At 42.3% G+C, this 25,416-nt stretch overlaps 1 protein-coding gene across 4 annotated transcripts in view; it reads left to right on the forward strand.

The window, feature by feature from the left end:
- TNIK (TRAF2 and NCK interacting kinase) overlaps positions 1-25,416 on the forward strand; it is a 378,721-nt gene that overhangs the window by 204,470 nt on the left and 148,835 nt on the right. For all 4 annotated transcript variants that reach the window (XM_059391550.1, XM_059391551.1, XM_059391552.1 and 1 more), the window contains exon 3: positions 21,030-21,086. In XM_059391550.1, coding sequence (XP_059247533.1) covers positions 21,030-21,086 — 57 coding nt within the window. The remainder of the gene's footprint in view (positions 1-21,029; positions 21,087-25,416) is intronic.

Consider the following 25,416-nt stretch of genomic DNA (forward strand, 5'->3'; position numbering starts at 1 on the left):
TAAGATTTTATTTATTTATTTGATAAAGAGAGATCACAAGTAGACAGAGAGGCAGGCACAGAGAGAGAGGGAAGCAGGCTCCCTGCTGAGCAGAGAGCCCGATGCGGGACTCGATTCTAGGACCTTGAGATCATGACCTGAGCAGAAGGCAGCAGCTTAACCCACTGAGCCACCCAGGTGCCCTCCCTTCTTTGTGCTTTTGATTCCTTGTCTGTAAAATGAGGATAATAATATTACATACCTCATAGCTTGTTATGATGAGTTAATATACATAAAATGCTTAAAACAATGCCTGACATAGTAGGCATGAAGTAGGTATTAATTATTAGTAATAATTTTCATTTACCAGCTATGATTGCTATGCACTTATTATTTCTCCTTTTACTAAAGTGGTTGGAATCTGTCTTGTTTTGAAGTATGAGTATAAAGACACATTTTTTTCGACTGATCCTCTACCTGCATGTTCAGAGGGTCTAATTTATTCCTCATCATTGTTGAGTCATCTTGGTTTCCACTTTTGTCTCAAAGATGTACCTTTTCACTTGACTTGGGAAGGGTTTGGAGCTGCTTTTTATCTAAGCAGGTTCAGCTCAGGGCAGCCTCCGATGCATTTCTCAGCTCCCTTCCCCAGAGCACAGGGTAAGCTATGCCCATGACATCCAGAAAATGGCAGCGCAGTCTGGCCCGGCTTCGTGAATCTTGTTGGCAGCCTGCTCTCTCATGCTCACACCCTCAGAGCTCTTTGCTCTCTACTCGGTTTACTTGCCTTTCTTGCCTCTACTTCTGTTATGTTTCTAAGGCTGCCCTACACAAACACCAACTGCTGCTCTTTCTCTGCTCCCCAGCTCTAGTTCTCTTTTCCCCGCTACTTCTGACGGGGCATGGTGTCCATCTACTTATATTAAGATATTCACAATATTTCAAATGTGTAATAGAGGAAAGCTATGTCTGTAAGTCACCTGAGGGCAAGAAATAGCATTTTATTCATATTTGTATTAGAGTAAGAACTTTCCTTTCAGGAAAATTATCAGAATCAAATGAGAGGATCTGTAGGAAATAAATGTAGAAACTATATAAATTACCACATAGATTAAAAAAAAAAAATCGAATCTAGTCTTTCTCTCTTCCATGATGGAATACTTTGATACCATCTTCACACCAAAATCATGAGGACCTAATTTTGTTTATGCAGAAGTAATCTTAAAAAGATGTCCCAACCTTCCTAATAACTCCAACCCTTTGATTATCTTCACAAATCTGTAAGAAAATTAGAAATTTTAAATTCTGATTTAAATCTATTATCTCTCTTTTGTTTTGATACGGGAAGGTGTTAAACAGTTTTAGTAACACATATATATTTAATGTTTATCATTATATTTTTTCCTAGCCTGTTCCTCGGACTGTAATATCATAAATGTGTGGATACTTCTCTCTAATAGTTTTTGTCTCCTGAATCATTCAGGTCACTCCCACAGGATCTTCTAACTTCCCTGACTTTGATTTACATTGTTGGGGTTCGTAGTAATTACATCTTTACCTAAGTGCAGTGTTGAAGAGTAAAAAGGTCTTTGTTCTATAAGACCCAAATCCCTACATGGCTAGCTCCTTTAGATACAATGGAAGTAGAAGTTCAACAGAACCGCGCTACTATGTTCTTTTATTCCAACTTCCTTTCCCAAGCATTTGCTTTAACACTGTATTTCCTTAGAGTCTGTTGACAATCCAGAGAGAAAATGTTTATAAATAGTTATTGGTATATTGAAAAGCAATATAGTACAATGGAGTATTATGCCTCCATCAGAAAGGATGAATACCCAACTTTTATATCAACATGGATGGGACAGGAGGAGATTATGCTGAGTGAAATAAGTCAAGCAGAGAGAGGCAAGTATCATATGGTTTCACTTACTTGTGAAGCTTAAGGAACAACATGGAGGACATTGGGAGAAGAAGAGGAAAAGTGAGCTGGGGAGATGAATCATGAGAGGCTGTGGGCTCTGAGAAACAAACTGAGGGTTTTAGAGGGAAGGGAGGTGGAGCGTTGGGAGGGCCTGGTGGTGGGTATTAAGGAGGGCACGTACTACATGGAGCACTGGGTGTGATGCATAAACAGTGAATCTTGGAACACTGAAAAAATAAAATTAAATTAAAAAAAAAGAAAAGCAATATAATTAGGACACTTACACAAATTGCTCTAACTAACTTCCTTGCTCTTTTTTCAAAATCCCATAATAATTTAGGTCTCTTGTTGAGATCTAAACATGCTCCTATAATCTGCAGAGAATGAGCAAGTTGTTGTTATACTATTGCCATTGAATTAGTTTTTCTCATAAGTGAAGTATAACAAATATGGGTGTGTCGATTAATAAAATACAATCATAATGACCTTTGTAACACAGAAGCCAGTAGATTAAACTTCAAGTTGAAGAGTGATGTGTTTCCTAATAGTATGTTCGGTTTTTCCTAATAGTATATTCACCTAAAACTGTGGCAGAAATAGTATGTGACCAGACTAGCAAATGATCTTGTGCTAGCAAATACAAATTAGAATGCAGGAAGTCCTGTATTTTGCTACCATTTATTAAAAACTTTGAGAAAAGTTCTCCCTCCCCAGGATAATTGAGTGTATTTAAGAATGGATTAGAATGCTGATTATTAGAGTAAAAAAGTATCTGAGAACAGTATAGTACAAAATGCAAAATTAAAATTGTATTGGGGCCTTAGAAAGCAGCCTCTCTAGAATCTCAGTCCTTTTCAATTTGTTTTTCTGCATTAGGGTTGTTTTTGGAAGACCTCACAAAGTAAATTAGAGAAGAATATTCTGGATCTAATAAAAATGGTTCTTTCTGAATGAGATAAGATAGATTTCTTTCTTGCAATTTTTCTTCAAGGTAATAAATTGTGACTTACAAGACCAACATATATTAGAATTTTGTTTTTAATCGTGTCTTCCCCAAAACAACATACCATGATTTTATGTTGGTGATGGCTGATTTTGAGGCAGCTTCTGAAAAGGGAGCAAACAGATGAAAAAAAAGACCTTACATTTCTATAAATCTTCTTTTAGGAGTAAAATTTATTAAAATGAAATTAAATTCGTGTAGGATAATTTTAATAATCTTGATGATGATGATGATGATTCAGACCCCTCAGAAGTGGACACAGTGCTTTTTATACCATAGGGGCTCAGTAAATAGCATAAGAACTTACATTTCAATCTACAGGGCTGGTCAACTACAGGTAACTCCCATTCATTACAGAAAAGAATAAGAATGGTGTTTCCTGGAGTTGTGTAACCATTGACTTGTGACTAGGGTAAGAAGGGTTTATAGTTTGTTTTTTTTTTTAATATTATAATTGTGCTGCTCATTTTATGTGAAATTAGCATATTTTCTTCATAAGACCTTTTTTTTTTTTCTTAAAGATTTATTTATTTCAGGAAGAGCTCATGCAGGGGTAGGACGAGATAGAAAGGAAAGAATCATGACCTGAGCCTCCTGTTGGAGGACTCCCCACTGAGCAGGGAGTCCAATGCGAATCCTCCAACAGGAGGCTCAGGTCATGATTTCAAGACCCTCCATCCCCCAACCCTGAGTTCTTGACCTGAGCTGAAATCAAGAGTTGGACACTTAACTGGTTGAGCCACCCAGCCACTCCCATAAGACCTTTCTTTGTAAAAACTTGACCACATTCCAATATGCACTGAAATCCATTTCAGTTGATAGAAATGATGCCTTTTGGGCAAGTTTTTTTTATTGATGTTACTTTGTTTAATAGTGGACTATAGTACTGATGGTATGTATGATATATTGTGAGACTGGAACAGAAACTGTTAAGGTCAGATAGCTTCATTGGAAGTGATCATGAAAAACACATATGAAGTGTTGACTTGATAAGGTGAGTCATAAGAACTCACTCTATCTGGTTGCTTCTGTTTACATTTTTGTTCTGTAAGGGAAAACTGGCATAACAAGTATTTCCATTTTCTTTCTTTAGAAAATACATGAAAAATTTGCCTAGAGCCTTGTTGAAAAATTGAAAACAGACCAAATCTTGAGTAAAATATATGTAGTTTTTTACTCCTTCAGATCCATTGTATTTACTATCTTCCAAATATTTTTTTGACTTTTGAATTTGTTTCCTAAGAACTGTTCTTCTCAGAAATATTTTTGAAAACAGTAAAAAGTGTAAAAATAGAATTTAATGTATTTTTTAAGTATAGTTTAAGCTTTTTAAGCATAATAAGAACAATTCTTATGTACTTTCAATAGTCAGATCTATAAACTGTTGAATGTCCATCAATGATTAGTAAATTAATATATTGTATAATTATTGGCATTAAATTATAATCTTTAAATTACAATCATTTAATGGTTTATTAAATCTAAGACAAATTTCTGGTTAGGAGTTACTGAGATATCACATGGTATATTTAAGTAATTTAAAAATTCTTGGTTCAGTTATTTGCTTGAATGAGCACCATTTTTATTTTCTTCCCATCCCTTCTGAAGACAGAAGCCACCAAAGAAATAAACCATTAATGTTGCATGCACAAGATTGCTGAGCTAAATGACAAGGGAATGCAGACTGATACCGATCTTTTGAGTAGTAGGCAAGAACCTAAGGCCCCAGGTGATAGAAATCAGGCTCTGGCAGCTAGGTTTAAATCAGACTTGTTATGTGAGTCTTAGGCTCTATCCCTATACCTATTCCACAGCTGGAAGTGAGGAAGAGGCGGAAGGAAAGGCAATTCCTTATTCTTTTGTGCAGGTGACCTTAGCTGATTGGGGTCTAAAAGGTTTAGGCCAAGTTTCTAGCTCCATCTTTTCGTATCTGTGTCAAGGGAAGGTCAATGTTCTCTTTGGTTCAAAAAGTACAGCCTGGTCATTAATTGCTACCTGTAAGGTTGATCTGTTGATTGCTGCTTACAGTAGTGTTTCAGTATTCCATATTATGTAACTTGTCAATCAGGTTGCTACTATCTAAATACAAGCAGTTACATATAATTATACCAATCTTCCTGCAGAAAATATACTCAGACTGTCAGGCATTTGAATTTGTAGCTCTGAATTCTTTACCCTTTCAGCTTTAGGGAGAATTCCAGGGAACAAAACGGCGATGGTACCTTCTTGCTTGGTTGCCTTCGATGCAAGGCCAATGTGAAAGGAAATTATGGCCTGCGAATACCTTGCTTCCCCCAGCTTCAGTAGCCTCATCTGATGTCAGTATTGTTTGATCAGAGCTGTTATGCCTTCAAGTGAGAGCTGCCATGCTCTTCAAAAGGGAGAACCAAGGGACTTGAAAAAGTGTTTCTGCAGAGAGGCTGGGAATTCATTCAGATGGTGCGCACCCACTGGGGGCCCACTCTGTGTAGGCGCCCAACCGCTACTGAGTATGGAATAGGAACAAGACACAGAGAAGGGCCCGCCCTCAGGACACCCCCGTTCTGGAGAGAGGTGTCCACCACACACCATAACTAAAACATGTGATCTGTTAGATGGTAGTCAAGTAGGCATGGAGGGCAGGAACGGGCAGAGTTGAAGTTTTGGATAAGATGGCTGCGAAAGGGCTCCTGGAGAAGGTGACTTGTTGATCAGCATCTGGAAGAAGCAGGCGAAGGAGCAGCAGGGGGAGAGGGAAAACATGGCAGAAGGAAGGGAGAGAGAGGAGTGCTCTCTGTGCCTGGAGCGCTCTGAGCAAGCTGGGGTGGGGTGGGGGAGTGACAGGAGAGGAGGTTGGAAATAGAACCCCGCAGGAACACTAAAAACCTGCCACAGCTTCGTCATTTACCCGGGCACTGCAGCAAGTGTGTTTAGATCTATTAATTTAATCCTTATTATTTTATACCTGTTTTACAGAAAGGGAAACTGTTGACCAAAAGTAGCTCTAGAGCCGGTAAACCATCCAAGGCCACCTCATGCCTCCTCCCAACCTTTTTCTCTTGATTTCCACACTCCTCTGTAGGAGCTGTGGAGCTCCAGCTCAGCTTGCAGACTCTCTCCTGGACCAGGGGAGTTCCCTGCTTGAGAAGAGAAAATTGTCAAGGGAAGTCAGCCAGATGCTGTCCTTTCTCTTCTCACCACTCCTCATCAGTCCATCTAAGCGGGAGGCATAAAAATGCGGTGGGAGAGAAGAATTTCACTGGAGTCAGGGAAAACTTGCCCTCCTTAAGAGGAAGCTCCCTGACAAGTCAAGGTCGATTGCAGCTAAATTTAGCTGGAAATCAGTGATTGAGGAGCTAGTCAGCTACCTGCCCATTGCAGCCTGCCCAGAGCTCGGGACATGTCACAGTCACTTTAAAAAAAGCCCAGATTCTGCGCCCTGGGTGGCTCAGTTGCTTAAACAACTGTCTTCGGATCAGGTCATGATCCTGGAGTCCTGGGATCGAGGCCCAGATCGGGCTCCCTGCTCAGTGGGGAGCCTGCTCCTCCCTCTGGCCTTTTCTCTCTCTCTCAAATAAATAAGTAAAAATAAAATCTTAAAAAAAAAAAGCCCAAGTTCTTTCTCACGACGTTATCACGTATCACCCATCTCCCCCAGATTTCAGGCAGGAGTGTCCTCAGCCTTACTGCGGGAAGGAGGCTGTGTTTTTCTGAGGCACCTGAGTTCTTACTCCGGCAGCTCGCTTCCCAGGGATGGATGTGTCTGCTGACAAATTGCTGTTGTCCTTGCGGCCACCGGTCTGAAAGATGATGAATATGTAAGGAGCTGTCCTGCATTCATAAAATGGCATTCCGTTTTCAGACGTCCTTTTTGTCCTCTCGCCTTCCTAGCCAGAGAAGGGTTTGCAGGCCTTCGCTGGGGAAGCACAATCGCTAATGCAGTCTGTGCTGACACAGAAGACTTCCGTCGCGGGGAGAGAGATTTTCAGCCTTTGCCGAGATCCGGGTCTCGCGCTATTGCAGGTGGAGCGGTTGGGACGCGGTGATCCGTGCTCTCCGACACTGAGTGGGGATCCATATTTGGATGTTATTCCGTGGCCGCCTTCTAGAGACTTGAGTTCCTGGAGCCTCAAGGAACTAAGAGGTGGTGAACGATCGTCACTGATAAAGCACAGCATTGCTCCTCTTATTCTTTCTACAAATACCAAGTTATGCTTGCCTTATTTCTTGGAAACAGATCACAGCAACAGCAAGATTCCTACATCCCTTCATTTGAAGAACTTAAGTTGGATAAAAGCAAACACCTTTATTCTCTTACAGTTGACCCTTATATTTTAAGCTCAAAGTTCCATCATGATTTATATTTTAAATATTTTATTCATTTATTTGAGAGGAAGAGAGAGTACATGCATGAGAAACAGCAAGCAGGAGCGGGGGTGGGGGAAGGGCAGAGGCAGAGGGAGAAGCGGACTCTCCACTGAGCAGGGAGTCCCATGTGGGCCTCATCCCAGGACCCTGAGATCATGACCTGAGCTGAAGGCAGATGCTTAACTGACTGAGCCACCCAGGCACCCCTTGATTTATATTTTAATTGAACAAAACAATGTATTCCTGAATCAGGCTGCCAGTAATTAAAAACTATAAACATTTGAAAAGAGGGAAAGAACACACACACACACTATAAAGAGTTGTTCAGCAGTGAAAATAGACTATTCTTTCAAAAATTAATGGAATTAGCAAAATTACACCTCTGTGTGCGAATATCATAAACCAAATTCTATCTAGCCCCAATACTACTTTATTGTTTTTTTTGTTTGTTTTTTGTTTTTTAAATTTAGAAAATGCTCCTTAATTGGGAGACAGTGAAGATCTTGGAATGTGTCTCTTACACATAGGAAAGCCAGACGGGAAGTGTTCTTTGGGCCATTGGGTATCACCTGTGCTCCAAGAATGGTTGTTGGAATTTGAGGAATACGCCCTTCGTCTGTAAATGCTGCTAAGAAAAGAAAGAACAATGCCACCTTCATCTCCCTCCTCTCACCCATTATGAGAGATCCCTGAGGTCAAGGCCTTTTGATCTTTGCGATCTTGTGGAGAATATGACTTTTAATAGAATTCAGCATTCTCTGAGCGCCTATTAAATGTCAAATTCTTTGAAAGCAGGGTTCTTTGGTTTTGGCTCCATTGACATTGTGAGCCCAACAATTCTTTGTTGGGGGAGGGGAATGTCTGGTGCATTGTATAAGGTCTGGAAATCCCTCTGGCTTCTACCCATGAGGTATCAGTAGTACCAGTCATGACAATCAAAAAAATGCCTCCAGACATCCCCAAATGTCTTTTTGGGACTGAAGGAAAATTACCCTTATTTAAATGGAGTGAAGTAGAGAGTTTAACTACTTTTTTTTTTTTTTTTAGGATAAAACATATATGACTGCTTAAAATTCACTCCCATCTATGCCTATACCTGTACATGTGCCCATACCTATATTCATACCCACAGCCATACTCATACCTATACCCATACCCACAAACATACCCACCATACCCATATGAAGACCTATACTCAAACCCATACTTAAACCCACACCCACACCCACACCCATACACATACATATATAAATAAATACCCAACTCATACCTATACCCACACTCACACCCATACCCATACCCACACCCATATGCATACCCACTATACCCATACGCAAACCTATACCCATACGTATAACCACGCCCACACCCATACTCGTACTTGTACCCATATGCATATCCATACTCATACCTATACCCACACCCATACCCAAACCCATACATATACCCACATACCCATGCTTACACCCACCCCACCCCCATACCCATACCAGCTATCTATGCACATACACATTTGCAGAGTCCTTACAGAGGAGGCATTTGGTTGGAAGCACTCATTGTAGTCTTTTTTTTCCATGAGAATCATTATGACTCCAGTAAATTGCTCACTAAATTTCATCTGTCGCCTGCGTTCCTGCTCAGATAAAACTAAAGCCTATTGAAATTGATTTTTGTGTCAGCAGCAGAGCAAGGATTCAGTAAGAACATGAAAGCTTCCCTTTCATTCCTACTCTTTTCTTCCCCACGTTACTTCAGATTTGGTGGGCCCTAATTATATTCCAGTGCTTCTCCTGCTGACATTTCTTCTGTTTTAATTAAAACTTCTGGAGGTTTGAGGACACTGTGGGAGAGAGTTTATTCATCAACAGCCCTGATGAAGAGTCAAGTGCATCCCTCTTTGTGTCCCTGCTACCCGAGAACGATAGCCGGGGACCCAACGATAGCCGTGGTCCTTTCCCTTGGTTTTTCCCTTACCACCCTGGTGCCAACCTTCTTTTTCCCTAACTCCAAGCTTCCAGACCCGATCTTGCCGCTGCCACAGACACACTGTTATTAAGGAAGCCCGAGGCACTGTGGGTAGAACGGCTTCCTATTGAAGCCATAAATTAGGTGAAATGAAATGCAGCACTGTCTTTCTTATCATCAGTATTATTTATTCCTGCCTTGCTGCCTATGGTGCCTCGTGGTGCAAAGCCAACCCACCCTGTCCTGACCACGTGGTTGTAAATCTCCAAAAAGACAGGGCTCTTGTTGGGCTGTCACTGACAAGCCGATGCGGGCCTGGGGAGAGAACACAATATATCTTCTTAATCAGCAGCTGGGAAATGGGACGGAGTGAGCAGAAGGGTCTGTCAGAGATCCGAAGGGGAAGGCGGACTTGCCCCCTGAAGTAGTCCGTACTGAGAGAGATGCTGACTCAAAATCTGACAAAATGAGCTGCCCTTCTCTAGGACAGCTGGACCTGTCCTTGGGTTCGTATTCTCTCAGGAAAATGGAGGGCAGAGATGGAGGAACTTGAGCAGGGCAGAGTCCGGGCCTGGCTTCCCTTCTTGTCATCTCTTTCTCTCCCTGACCGTTTCCTCAGTCAGGTAAACTGTGAGATCATGAACTACAGAATGCTAACGTCTCTCCTCACACCTCCGGGCCTCACTCCAGTGACCAGTGTGTTGGTTCGCACTTGGAAAAGAAAAACAACAAGACCTTCTTGAGCAAAATGCTCATATCAGGCCATGTGGCCTTTTCCTTCAGTCACCACACTGAGAGCCATTCTTATAGTCACGTATTTCTTAAGAGAAGATTTATCTGCCACTCTTAAGTAGACATTTCTCAAAATTCTCTCATACTTCTCCCAAGTTAAGCCATGATGGATCACTGGAGTCTCTACATTCACTGTGATTTGAGGCAGCTTACAAGGTCCACTAGGCCTAGAAACTTCATGTTTCCAGGTGTGATTTATGCCTACTCTTTGCCAGATGGTGTCCTAGGTAATGGCAGACTTAAGCAAACATAAGGCCAAGTCCCTGCCTTTGAGGAGCTTTTGATTCTACCATACGGCAGCCGTTTACCTGGTGGACTGAAGGTCCGAGACACTGGGGCCTCAGGGAACTCAGGGGAGAAGCAAGTTGGCTCCAATATTATTCACACGGCCTATGGTAGGCTCTTAAGAGCTGTCCGCTGTGGCACTGTACTTTCAGAGACTGCATCAAGGGCAGCCCATCTTTGGATCTTAAGGGGATCACTGACCTCTCTATCATGCAGTACCCATGTATTTTGAGACACTGTGCCCTGAAATTAATAATACACTCTACGTTAGTTAATTGATTTAAAAAAAAAAAAAAAAAAGGCACTGTGCTTGGATGCTCAGATGGCAGAGTAGTAAAATCTCACCTGATAGAAAAACCCCAGTTAAAAAAACCCCACAAAAATAACCATTGAGAATCAACATAAAGTTGTTTACTTTTATGTTTTAAAAATTAAGAACATTTCATTAAGGATATTTTTCCACCAAAAATCTTAAAGAAACCTACTTAAGTTGAATACCTCTGACTTAGCTAGAAAAATATAAATGCCACAGGCTCCTTATTTTCCTCCTTTTACTGAAGTTGAGTATATATTTCATCCTGGAGTGGTGTCCGGGAACCAGGGTTTTTAAACGCCATCTATCTCTGCAGGGACCACCCTGACTCGGGGAATAGGGAAGGCTTTGGGGGTGGGGCGGGGGGTGAGGGTGGGACACTGGGAGGCTTAGGAGTTGGCTACAGACACACATTCTTTCTCCATCTTGTGCACCCCTCCGTCTTGGAGGTTGAAATTTCTGGAAGGAGTTGTCTTCCCAGCAATTAACATACAAGAGCCACCAAAGATTGTGATAATTCAGTGGCATAAATTAGAGGGGAGCCTATAAGGTCTTTGGTTTTGTGCTCCCTTTTTCGGTGGGGGGAGTTGAGAGAAGAGGTTACTGGGAAGTATGTTCTTGGCTGACGGCCATGGCCAAGAGACTGGTTCTGCTACTTTTTTGAGCTCTCATCACCCTGCCTCCCCGTCTGCCTCGTCACTGCTGTCACTTGAGCTCTGCGTGCCTTTCCTGGGTAAAGGCTTCAGGCTCCCTGCCATGGAATCTGCATACATTAACTATTGTCTGCTAAAAATTGTGACTCTTTGATTTTTTTTTTCCCCTTTAATCATCCATTTTGATTTATCCATGAGCCAAACTGTCAGCCCTGAAGATAGGAATCCTAGTTTCTAACAAAGCAAAATGAGACAGTCATTTCTTCCCCACCCTGTGTCTGCGAGCAAGCCTCAGGTCTCAGTTGGCCCAGCCCTGAGCAATCTTGAAAACAATCCATTTTCTGCCTGGCACAGGGGCCAAGCGGAGGAATTCACAGGGAGCCGTGTTGAGATGGGGAGCGGTTGCTTGGGAACTGGCCTGATTGGATGCCTTGCTTCATCCTTGCCACAAGTCTGGGAGTGGTGGAGGCTGGATCACAGCTCTGTGGAGACAGAGAGCAGGACTTTTTTAAGCTACTGATGGATGGCATAGCAGGCCAAGGAAAGATAAAGTCCTTATTTAACCTGGGGAAATCCTAGGAGTAGACATTGGTCCAAATATATCCTGTGACCATTCTTGTTCCTTGATTGGAATCTTTTCATGAGGTTGTTTTGTCTACTTCTGTGCCTCAAGACATGTTGTATCCGAGAAAGGTAGTGTTCTTGAAGATGTGCAGGGAGGTGTCTTAACTATGCTTTCGTCGTGACTGTGGCACATCCAGAGTTCACCTTCACCGATGTCGTCGTTACAGCTTGGAGGGAAAGCTGCAACCAGTTGCTAGCCTCTCTGATCTGTGGAGGGGAAGTAGATTGGCCTCGGAGCTTCATCCACTAAATTCAGCTTCTCATGTCTTATTTATGAGTGAGATGATTGAAATTCTCACTCACAGCCCCACCCCATCTGCTCCCGTACACTCTGGCCCTGGATACAAATGGGGGGAACTGGGAGAAACTGATGTGGACATATGGATGGTGTTGGCCAAGAACCTGAATACAGCCCTCAGCCCTCACTACTTGTTTCGGTCCACTAGTTAGCAAATATTTACTCTCAGTCCCTGCTGTGCCAAGCACTGTGGGAGGTGCAGGGTAAATATGTATCCAAGCCATTCCCAAGCCCTGGGGAAAATCTCTGGTCCCATCCACTTTTCACCCTCTCCCTTGCTTCCATCCTAATCCAAGTTGCCATCTTTTCTCAGCTGAATTAATTACTAAGTGACATTATAGATGTTATTTCTCCAACATCGTTTTTGTTTCCTCTGGTGTCTGCCCTGCCCCTAGAACAATCTTTTCAAAATGCGGACTTGGTGACTTTATACCCTTGCGTCAGCCCCTGTAGTGGCTGCCCATTTGTCTTAGGATAAAGGTGGAACTGCTCAAAGTAGCCTGTGAGGCTTGCTGGACACCCTCTCTCTGCTCTGCCATACTGGCCTGCTTATAGTTACTGAAATGCTGTAAGAGCGATAGGATAACAGGACCTTTGAACATGCTGTTCCTGTTATCTGGATATATTTCTCATTACTTAGTTCATTCGGTTCATCCTTTAGATAAGAGTTTTTGTGAAAAAAAAAAACTTTCACCTCAGATCCAGTAAGAAATATTGTTCATTGCTACCAAGAAAGAGAGAAAATTAAGAAAGAAAAGAAAAGAAGGAAGGAGGAAAGAAAGAAAGAAAGAAAGAAAGAAAGAAAGAAAGAAAGAAAGAAAGAAAGGAAGGAAGGAAGGAAGGAAGAAAGAGAGAGGGGAAAGGAAAGGAGAGGATGAAGGTACATGGGAAGATGGAATCTTTTTTGTTTGTTTCATTTTGTTTTTAAGATTTTACTTATTCAAGAGAGCAAGAGACGGAGAGAGCCACAGAGAGTGTGAGTAGGGAGAAGAGGGAGAAGCAAGTCTCCCCACTGAGCATGAAGCCCGGATCTAGCAGGGCTACATCCCAGGACCCTGGGATTGGAAACTGAACCAAAGGAAGACGCTTAACTGACTGAGCCACCCAGGCGCCCCAAGGATGGAGTCTTTGACCGAGTTCCCTGGGAAACAAATGTTGAGGACAGAGATTGTTAGAAGTATTTTGGGGAGCGCTCTCAGAATCAATACCTATGGGAGGGTGAAGATAGAGTTGAGCAGAAGAAGAAATTGAATGCACTTACAAGAACCCAAGAATCCCAGAAAGGAGCCCTGGAGCTGGGATGGCCCCCCAGAATTGTTCCATCTTGACAGAAGTGGTGTAGGCTTTTATATTCCTATATCGACCAGTCATTGAATGCTTGCGGCCTCCACGTAAGGGCCATTACTTTAGGCAGGGAGCATGACCCTGGGTTCCGTTCTTCTCCTTGGTGAGGGGCAGCTCCTGAAGAGAAGCAGAACACTTCAGTCCTGAAGAAAGGACCTGGATGGCACTCCACAGTGGCCATTACAGGCAATGTCTTGTGATGCCTGGACCTGCTTGTTTTGTAGAAGTCTGGAAACAGCTCCTTTAGTATTCTAGCCCGTCTCTTTTCCTTGATAAAGTTATAAGAAGCCCCCAGTTGCATCTTATCTGATGGGTGCCACCTAGGCTCCTCATTTCCCTCCTCTCCTACCCATTTGACTTCTCTTCTCCTTGGATAGCATCTTTGCTGGTCTATGTAGCTGACTCAGTGGAGCAACTTGAGATGTCTGAGGCATGCCTACCATGACTTTCTCAGGCTTGGCCGCTACTGTTGTCCCTTTACCAAAATTTTGGATGCCATTTAAAAAAAAAAAAAAAAAAGTCTTATCTTCTACATTCTGAGAGTATGACGAGATCGGGCGCGTTCAGGGTGGTATGGCCGTAGACTACATTCTGAGAGTAGAAAAGCTGAGGAGCAGGCCCAGGAATTAGTTACCAGGGTAGAAGAAAAAAGGTTGAATCCCCAATTCAAGTCTAACTGGGAAAGAATAAGACTCTGAAGGTTGGAATGGAGACATCCCAACTGATGCCCTTGAGAGCTTGAAATCTTTGATTTCCCCAACCCCTCTGAGCCCATAGCAGTGATGTTCGTATCTTATTTAAAGACAGGCCTCAGGATTTAACCTCACTTCCTGGATGATTTTCACAGGTTGCCTTTGGTTGGTGATTAATTGCTCTTGGCTTTTCATTGTTTTTCTCTAGTACATCAGGGACTCTCAGCAAAAGCCATTTGATTCTGTATTTTAAAACTACTCTTTCGGGGTGCCTGGGTGGCTCAGTGGGTTAAGCCTCTGCCTTCAGCTCAAGTCATGATCCCAGGGCCCTGGGATAGATGGGGCTCTCTGCTCAGCAGGGAGCCTGCCTCCACCTCTCTCTCTGCCTGCCTCTCTGCCTACTTGTGATCTCTGTCAGTCAAATAAATAAATAAAATCTTAAAAAAACAAAAAACCAAAAAACTACTCTTTCTTCCGGACCTCTCTAATGTCTGAAATGTTGGAGTCACTAGTGTATTCTCTGACACCTCTATCCTACTCCAGTTCTCCAAAATGTCCCCTGAGTGAACATCTTGACCATGACACAGTGGGCCAGGGGCTGGCCAAGAGCCACTGACACCAAGGATGGGGGTCTCCTTGACAGCTACTCTTAGAGTCGGTTTCCTTGGGCCATTCCTGTCACTGACTGTCTCAGGTAGAGTTCCCCCTAGAAATGGTCCCTGAGATGGAGATTTACATGCAGAAATTTTACTGGGGAGTGGTCTTAGGGTCTACACCTATGAAGAAAATAGAATTGTGTGGAAGAAAGAGTATAACCTCAATGCAGTCTTACAGACACCACGGCCATCCCTAGTGTAGGTCAGGAACTAAGATTGTCCCTCAGAATTGTCCCACTGTAAGGCAAGAAGGCTGTCAACCAGTCATTGGTTTGGCTGTCTCCAGGAAAGAGCATGACTTTGGTAGTGCTTTTGTGTTTGAAGCCTATTCCCAGAGATCAAACTGACTAAGAGCCATCAGATGTTTCAGTTTTGAAGGGAGAATCTGGATGGTGTGCTATAGCATCAATGATAAGTAGATAGATAGGCAGACAGACAGATAGATAGACAGGCATAACCATGACATTTGATCCATAGAAGAATAGCCATAACCACGTGTGCTACACTGATTCTTTTTTCCATTTGATTTGATTTATTGTCATGGTTCTCCATGGGTTTTTTTGGTTTTTTTTTGGTTTTTTTTTTTTTTTTTTTTTTTTTTTGTCTCTTTCTTTGTTTTTGAGTAAGCTCTTGCCCAACATGAGGCTTGAATTCTCGACCCCGAAATCAAGTCACGAGCTTTACAAACTGAGCCAGCCAGGTGCCCCAGTTTTCATGGTTCTTGTGATGCACCTGTTGAAAATCGCAATGTTGGATAGCAGTAGGGTTCTTGTAGGGTGTTGTGGAAACATGAAGATAGGGCACTTGCTCGCAATTAGGATAGTGAAGACATCTTCCTCAATAAAGGCGAGATCTAATCAAAGCTAAATACGATTTGCTAACTACATTCTACCTGTGTGTGAGTCCTTGGACAGCAGGGAAGGAAATAGTGGGTAGAGTGTCTTCATTTTCCACAAACCCAGTTTGCTCCCGTGCTCCGCTGGAAACAAATGTATTTCAGTGACCTAGAAATCAAAGTGCTCTTTCTTCCAGGCTAGCCTGAGGCTAGCGGCTCTAAAGCCATCTTGCTGTTCCTTAGTAAAGGACAGCAATCACAGAGCCAAGGCTTCCAGGGCTATTTTGGGCAAAACCATTGTTTTTCTTGTGCATTCATTGTAGGGAGGAGGTAAAGGGGTGGAGTTCTATAATTGTTGAGTGATTGAGATTTCGCTGCAGTGTTATTTTGTAATGAACAAGAACCAGCATATATGTATTTTTTAACGTCAGGTGTGAGGGAGAAGAAAGGAAGAAGGGGGGCAGAAGGTGTGTCTGAGGATGGGGCCGGACCACACCCCCCCCAGTTCCGAGTGACCCCACACCCTTTGTTCTCCTCCATCTGCTGCCCATTCTTCCTCCTTCCTTGTGGGCCTGCTTGACGCTTGAGGACAGGATGGACAATAGGCTCTGGGTCCTACTGGAATACCAATTATGCTTTTTAGTCTAAGATTTAGTCTTTTATTTTTGTTCTTGTTGGTTATTTCACGGGAGGAAAAAACCTTCTTTCTTTTATTAAAAAATGACTCAGCACTGCAGTCCAACAAGATATTTTTTCTAATTTTTGTAGAGAAAAAAAAAGTTAACCCTTTGTCTCCCTTTAAAATCCACCCCAGAATTAAAAATGTTTTTGTCCTTGGCTGACTATGCATTTTTAGATTCAGATTTAGATGGCGTCTGTGTTTGTGTTTTTCATGACTCCATAAATGGAAATAAATTAAAATTAGGAGTAATGTTAAATTTTCACTTTAAAATTTTCCTATGATAAAAACATCCTCCCCTGTTGCCTTGCCCTCAAACAAAAAATACTATTTTTTAAAAGCCTACCTGAAATAGAGATGAACAGTTTGATGTTTAACTCCAGTGAAGTAAAATATGAAAAGAAAATTTGTTTAAAAATCTCTTAAAACTTTTGGGGCTCCTGGGTGGCTCAGTGGGTTAAAGCGTCTGCCTTCGGCTCAGGTCATGGTCTCAGGGTCCTGGGATCGAGCCCTGCATCGGGCTCTCTGCTCAGTGGGGAGCCTGCTTCCCCTTCTCTCTCTGCCTGCCTCTCTGCCTACTTGTGACCGCTGTCTGTCAAATAAATAAATAAATAAAATCTTAAAAAAAAATCTCTTAAACCTTTCCTAATAAGAAGTTTTATTTCAAGAGCTGGATGGCAGAAGTGGGAGAGAGGAGAAAGTATCCTGTGTGTAGGTTCTCATTAACTGTGAGGTTTGGGCCTCATCTCTAAAAGGGTATTGGATTAGGCACCTTAGGGGCTCTTCCAACTCAATTTATTTGTGATTTTATGAAGTTGCTTCTTTAAACAGTGTCCGAACAATGACTGTGCCTCAGGTTTCTAGTGATCTTTGGGTCCGCTGACTCCCGGCTATTCCCTCAAAGTCGGCCTTAATCTGGATTCTAATTTAGGTTGACATTCTCCAGTGATGTAAAAGGCACCTCATGGTAGGCGGTCTCCTTTGTGGCCCTCCTCTGTCAAAGGTTGACAGCTCAGCAGCCTTCCTGTTCCAGAGTGCGGGGGATGTCTTTGCCTGGGACTGAGCTGAGGCTGCTAATTGTTCCATCTCCAGGATCTCATTTAAGCCCGAACTGCCATCCTGAGGTGTACTCTTCAGTCATCTGTCAGAACCATCCAGAACGGTTCTGCAGCTTGGGAGTGAAATTGAAAACGGGAGACAAGTAGGTTATTCTCTTCCGCAGTATTGCCTTCGATGACATTATTAGCCGTTACTAGAATAAAAACAAAGACCAAAAAAAAAAAAAAAAACCACACAAAAAACCCAACATCATACCTTCCATTCAAAAAAGTAGCAGGTATTTCATTTACTTCTCTCACAGGAAGGACTGCCCCATGCCAACTTGGGTTTGAAATCTCAAGTGCATCACTTGTATTCTATCTGCTCCCTGGCCTCGGGCCTGGGCCAAGGGCTAGATGTGCTGGGCTCCCAGACCGCTGGTGGAAAGAACTAGGTGTTGACGTGTCCTTGTATCAAATTATTCATTCCAAGAGGATTCCCTGTTTCTTAAGGAGTTAAAGATCAAATTAGTGTTTCTCAAATTGTGTATCTACAGAGATGCCTCAGGGGCCCCCAAAGAGGAAGAGAAAGATGTGGTGGGCAGAGCGGATCAGATTTTGCGGGTCAAGCCCCTGCTTGAATCAGAAGGATTCCATTTAAGATTTATCTTTCTTTTTGGTGGGGGGGGGGGGGGGGCCAGGTTCTGTTGCAAATGAAGTCAGAAGACAAGGAAGGGAGAGTGGGAAGGAAAAACAGAGAGGGACAGGAGGGACCACCGGTCCTTTGGGCTCAGTGCAGTCATAGGCCCCACGGACATGTTCATTGATAGCACAGAGGGGAAAAGGTATTGGCAGTGAGGTTTCAGAGGAGGTGATACTTGAGTTGAATCTAAGAGGACTGAGTAACTTTACTGCAGATTCAGGAGGAGACGCGTATCTTGGGCCAAGAAAACACATTACCAGAGAGGCAAGAAACAATATTGTACAGTGAGAGAACACACATAGTTTCATCTCAAGGACCCCAGAATGAGAGCAGATGGGAGCCCCCCGAGGCGGTATGAGAGGGAGAGGGCTGGTCACAGGCGGCCATACACGCAGGTTTTCGCCTGTGTCTGGCTGTGTGAAGCCCGTAGCAGAACTGCAGGGTGAATCGGCTAGAGGACACCCACCAGTTGCTCTGTGTTTGTCTTCAGTTTCCCTACCCTCCTTTAGTGCTTTAGTAGAGAAACCACCATCGTTTGAGGTATGATTGCTGGCCCTTGTGTTAAAGACTTGAGGCAGCTGTCCCCTGAACAGCGTGACTTTGGACTGTATAGGTCTGCGTAGAGCAGATTTTTTACAGGACATACTGTAAATGTATTTTTGCTTCCTTATGATCTTCTTAATGACATTTTATTTTCCCTAGCTTACCTTAATGTAAGAATATAGTGTATAACACACACAACGTACAAGGTGTAGGTTAATCAACTGTTTTATGTTAGCGATAAGGCTTTCTGTCAATAGTAGACCAGTAGGAGTTAAGTTTTTGAGGGATCAGAGTTGTACATGGATTTTTGGTGGCTGTGGGGGGCGGGGTCAGACCCTCTTAACCCTCACATTGTTCAAGAGTCAACTGTATTCCCACAGAAAAGCTGCTGGTTCCTTTGCCAAGGTCATCATTGCAGCATCCTAGACTCTTACTGGGACCCGGACAACTCGGGAGGTCATTCAGTGCTTATCAACAGAGGACACTATTGCTAGCTACTTCTCCCTGGTGTGAGAGTAGCTCTGCAGGAAGTCGGTATTCCTGGCCTCTGGAAACTGCATTACTAAGTGTTCCTTGGGGTGGAAAGGGGTGGTGGTAACAATGATACCTTCCGCCTTCCCCAACCACGGAGCCCTATTCCCCCATATTCTGCAGACAGGGAAACTAGGGCCCAGATGAGTTACATCACTTGTCCCCAGTGAACCTGTTGGGCATGAGCAGAACCTGGTCAAGAACCAGGCCTCTGGAATTCCAGTCCAGGACTCTGTGCGGAAGCACTCCAGGCCCTTCCCTTACTGTCTTGTAAGTTGAAAGAGGTAGGGGGGGGCTGTGCCCTTGATCCTATTGGGTTATGGTGCTGATACCTCCTTCTTTTAGCTCTTTCCTGACCAAGGAGGAGGGGAGCAGAATGGGAGGTCGAAGGGTGAAGGGAAGCACTACCAAAATCAGAGTCAATAGGTGTAAAAAGCTGAGATACATGAGAAAAAAAGGGACAGACAGCACCAAACCTATCCCCTCTTCCCAGCTACAAGCATCATGCCTCCATCACCATAACCATACCACTCCGGCTATGGGGTGAGCGCCCACCACTCCAGACACTGAAATACAATGACAAGACATGGCCCTGGACTTCATGAAACATATACGCTAGGAAGAAAGACAGCATTTAGCATTAATCACAAGATAGGGTCATAACTAATCATAGGCCACATCCGCGGACACCTCCCTTGTGCTGGGCACTGCCCCACACTGTAGCCACATTATCACATTCAGCCCCCACTGCAATACTAGGAGTCAGGTACCGCTGTCTCCGTTTTTCAGATGAGGAAACTGAAACCTGGAAGGTGAGGGAAGGTCAGGGGACTGGTCTAAGGTCATGCAGCTGGTATTTGAACCCAGCTGATCTTGGCGGTATAATATTACTGCCTGGTAGCAGTCCTAGCGGAAATGTACTTTAGAAGCCACATATAAAATGCATTTAGAAGTAACGCGCGTTGACTGTCCTCTCTACCTTCTGAGAGTTGCATGTAGACTTCAAGTTTCTCAAGGAGCAAGGGTTTCTCAACCAAAAATTCAAGAGAAAGCTTCTGTTCTGGCGTTGTCCTCTCACCACACCCAATGCTCTTCTAATTCTCTGTGGTTGACACTCTGTGGTTGTTCCAAAGACCAAGAGGCCTACCTTGGGCCGCAGAGGCTCACCCTCAGCGCTGCTTCTTTGATCACAAGTTTGGACTTGTTACTATCTGTTCTATTTTAGGCTCACTTTTAAGATAAGGATACATCTACAATCTCAAGCAAGAGCAGAATCCTATCCAGTTGAGACTGTTAAAAATCCAAGATATTTTCATAATCAAGGAAACTAAAGTTTCTTCACATACTGAGTATTTCCTGACAAAGGAGATACTTATGTCCCCACCACCCAGGCCTACCTCCCCTTCCTCCCACGCAAGCCCTTACCTACCACCTCGGAGAGAAGATAGAATCAAATTATTCAACATTACCTTTTTTGGTTAACTTAACAATCACCATGAAAACAAACCCAAAAGCAAAGTGATGGAGATGTTTTACAAAGTAAACACTGAATGGAAATTGATCCTTAAAGCTTTTAAGATGTGTGTGTGTGTGTGTGTGTGTGTGTCCATTTCCCCAACTGCATTTTATAACAGTGATCTAGGTAATTGTTTGCTATGGGTGGAACTGAATGTGGATATTGCTTATCAGGACTAAGCTTTATTATTATTATTTTTATTATTAAAATAATTATTTTTATTTTTTATTATTTTCTTTTATTATTATTTTAATATTATTATTATTATAAATTATTATTTAATAATAATAATTATTTTTTTTTTCCTTTACAGGGTCGTCATGTTAAAACGGGCCAGCTTGCAGCCATTAAAGTTATGGACGTCACAGGGGTAACGTATCTTTATCTTGCCATCTCAGTGGCTATATATTTGTGATAGAGAAATTAGTGATAAAAAATCATTTTTCAGAGATAGAATCTTCTTAAACATTTAAAGTCCTTCCCCACTGAGCTTAACATAAAGCAGTTAAGAGTATTGAACAGCAGACTGAGAAGACCATGGATAAATCACCCTAATTAAATTAGATACCCACCCACTGCCTTATGTAGTTAGAGTGGATAATGTGTGTTGAAAATTTAATAAACACAACCATGTATATGTGCATATGAAGACAGAAGACGGATTTGAAGGTATTAAAAGAATAATACTGAGATTACACAGAAGAGATGGGTCTTAGCAATTTTCCCAAAGGTCCACCTAACACTGGAGTAGAAAAAGTTTGGGTAGCTACTGCAGCTTAATTAGGAAATTTCACATGAATATTTTCCTCCTCCAAAATATCGACCAGATAATCCCCACAACCAAAAATTCTCATTATTATGGAGCAACACTGAAATAAAATTTCTGCCTGGGCGATCAAAAGCAATCGAAGGAATAGACTTTATTGTAAATATAATCTCATCCTTTCAGTCCTTTTTGCTAGGTTTATTTAAAATACTTTAATGCCTTTTTGAGAGTATAGAGCAAAAATGAGACTTGAAAGGACTCACTGGACATCAAAAGCATGTTAATAATTTTCTATTGTTCTGGGGATTTTTCTAAGATGTCTGCCTGCCCTACATAAAAGCTAAAAGACCAAAGTCTTCCATTCAGCCCGGAAGTGGTTTATTCAATGTAAATAGACATGGAATCAATGAATCACACCACAATATCAAAAACCAACATGCAAATTTAAAAAGGCAAGCAATATATCTGCCTGTCAGATTTCAGTCCATGTCTCTTCTGGCCCAGTCTGTTACCTTTGTTAAGTATATATATCATATAGTACACATCTCCCAGAATACTAATTTCACTAATGTTCATTTATACCACACATTGTACTGACTTCCTTTCCTTCCTTATTACTGATCTGAATTTGTCTTTAAATTGTATGTCTTCTTTGCCTGCAGAAAATTATCCCCATGTTTATTGGCATTAGATAAAGTACTACTTCCTTTTATTTGTCCTTTTATTTGAATTATGTATTTGATAAATCAATATAATAAATACATTTTTTGCTATATAAATAAAAATAAATTCATTATTCAAATTTCAAAGGTTGCAAATCAGTTCAAATATTTGATCCCTGTTAGTTTATTGATTCACTTGGCCTTTACTGAATAAGAAACTGCAGGTATTTTATATTAATTACGTTTAGGTTCTGCTACCTGAAACAGAGAACTCAAAATAAGAAAGGCCATAGCGTCTCCCTTTCTGGTGTTAAAAGGATTGCGGAATCTACAGCCCGGGTTTATGCAACAATGTGGCCCTGTGGCTTCCACACTCCAGGTTCAAGCTGGTTGTCAATTTCCATGGATCCCATTCTTTGGCAGCAAGACAGGGAGAGTGACTGGGTGGAAGCAGAAGGGTACAGAAAAGAGCTCCTTCCACTAGAATCTTTCCTACTTGTATACATTTCTATTTAACTTCTGCTTTCGTTGGCTATACCTAGATGCAAGGCAAACTGGGAAATGCAGTCTTTTATTTTCCCAACTGGTACAGTTAGGTGCAATTAAAAATATCGTTTCACTCATACGTGGAACTTAAGGAAAAGCATGGAGGACATTAGGAAAAGCAAGGAAAAACTGAAGAGGGGGAATCAGAGCGGGGAGACGAACCATGAGGGACTGTGGACTCCGGGAAATAATCTGAGGGTTTCAGAGGGGAGGGGGCTGTGGGGATGGGGTATCCTGGTGATGGGTATTAAGGAAGGCACGGGTTGTAATGAGCATTGGGTGTTAGACACACACAATGAATCATGGAATGCTACATCAAACACTAATGATGTGCTATATGGTGACTAACATAATTTAAAAAATCTCATTCTGTTAGTTGTGGAAGGAGAATGGGTAATGCTGTGATCAGTTAGCAGATCTAACACAAAAGTCAAGATCAGCTACAATCAGTCTCTACAGAGAAATCCATTATAAATATGTAAGCCTTTTACAAAGTTTTTATACACAAAACAAGTCAGAATTTATTGTGCAGTTCTGCCGAAATCATGATCTTCTATTTTCCTTAGATTGAATAGGCTCTCCACATAATGCAGTGCACTTGGCAATTTAACAGTTATTGGGTGTAGACATTGCGAGACATTCATGCTGGAAAGTTCTGTTGTGTGGTTCCGTGGAACTACAGTGATTTCTACCTTTAATCTCAGTGCTCAAAGTTGTATGTTGATGCATAAAGGAGGACTTGAGAGCATTGACTATTACTGACATTGTTTCTGGTTCTGTTTTTGAGACTTTAAGTTGCTTGAAGAACCACTTACTCTTGTTAGGCCACCTTGTTTTGAAATCAACAGAGCTATTTATCCCAGCATATGTATTTTCAGTTGAAGGAGTATCAGTTAGCCTTTCTAAACTAGGTTCGCAAGATAGCAAAGCCCTGCAGAAAAAGAATATGAGAGACTCTTTTCTCAGCCCCTCAGAGGATGGTACAGAGCTAAGGCTGTTGTCAGGACGTAGGAAAGTCAGTCCATTGTGTACAGGGGATGCTTTATGGGACTTGGACTTAATTTTCTTAGGGAACCCTTGTTTTTGTTTTTTTTTTTTTTTTTAAAGATTTTTATTTATTTATTTGACAGAGAGAAATCACAAGTAGATGGAGAGGCAGGCAGAGAGGGAGGAGGAAGCAGACTCCCTGCTGAGCAGAGAGCCCGATATGGGACTCGATCTCGATCCCAGGACCCTGAGATCATGACCTGAGCCGAAGGCAGCGGCTTAACCCACTGAGCCACCCAGGAACCCTTGTTGAAAAGGCTGGGTAGTTTCCCTGATTCATACACATCACTGACTGTTTTATAAGCACCGGCCCTTAACAAAGATAAAATATAAGCCTCACACCAGGAGATAGTTCTCTCAATTCCCATGATGTCTGATACAGCGTCAAGTGACTCTTGTATCACCCCTCTACATGTTACAGTCAGCATAAGATTTCCTTTGTGAAATTTGTGTGGTAGCCTCAGAAAACAATCTATTTCATTTTGCCATGTTGTCTTTTGTGTATTATGGAATGCTGTAAAAGCTTCTTACCAATTATTATAATTGTGCTCATTATAGCTGCTCCGCTAAAAACCGAGATGAATTCTCAGAGGTCGTCTTTGTTAATTGTTTGCAGTGATCTACTGCAGTTACTATAGTTGATTGTAATGAAATTGATAAAACCATAAGCATGAAATCAATTTTTAGATTATTGTTTTTACTCTACACCACTTCCTCTCCCCCCGCCCCCCTATCTTTTCTCCTAATAGAAACTAGCCACAGAAAGAACTGGATATAATGCTTCTGCTCTTCTGGTTTTAGAGCTGAGACACTTCCAAATTTGCCAATATTTGCTTCAGAATTAGTACTACAACTCAGACTCAGTCTTTGAAGTTGTTTTAGTTCCTGAAATAATTATGAGAATTTCTTCATTTCGCAGCTTTCTGGGGATTCCTTCCCAGCTGGGTTTGTGTACTCCAGATTTGCCTACAATATCTAAACAAAACTGGGCCCTCTAGGGTATGTTTCTCAAAGTGGACTACCAATGTCCGTGAACGGTCAGCCCTCCGGTGGTATTTATGAGAAATGCAGATTTCTAGACCTGCTGTATAATTTCTGGGTGGGGTCTCTGAATCCGCCTTTTTTACAAGCCCCTCAAGTAACTCCAAATTCCTGAAAGTCAGAGGGGCACTTTTCTAGGCTTTTTTATTCACTGCTTCCTGGCCAACATAGGTGAAGGGACTGTGGTTCTTTGATAACCCTGTAAATAATCCTCATTTTCATTTGGGTAAAAATTCCTGGTGTAAACTAGTCCCTTTGCAATGATACCTTGAAGCCCACATAGGACTTAAGGAGATCCTAACTTAGTATCATAGGTTCTCACCTTTACAGAAATTGGTTCTGATCTTACTACTCAGCACAGCTTGGGTTCTAGTACTCAAAGCCCACTCAAACCAAATGAAGCTGAGGATGGAATTTACTAGAAGTCAGATGATGTGATTAGGAACTTTCTTTCCATCGCTTGACTCTGCTTTCTTCCCACCAACAATCCAGGTCCGTGTTCTGATGGCTTCATTATTGTTAGTCCCAGCCAAGTGCCAGTCCAAATATCAGCTTGGGTCACGTCCCCAGTCCTGAACCAACCCTTGTTTTCCTTCCTCCGTATCTGGACTGGGTCCCTGGCCCTGAAACCTAGAAAG

Source organism: Mustela nigripes, chromosome 2 (genome assembly GCF_022355385.1).
Source record: "Mustela nigripes isolate SB6536 chromosome 2, MUSNIG.SB6536, whole genome shotgun sequence".
NCBI classification, from domain to species: domain Eukaryota; kingdom Metazoa; phylum Chordata; class Mammalia; order Carnivora; family Mustelidae; genus Mustela; species Mustela nigripes.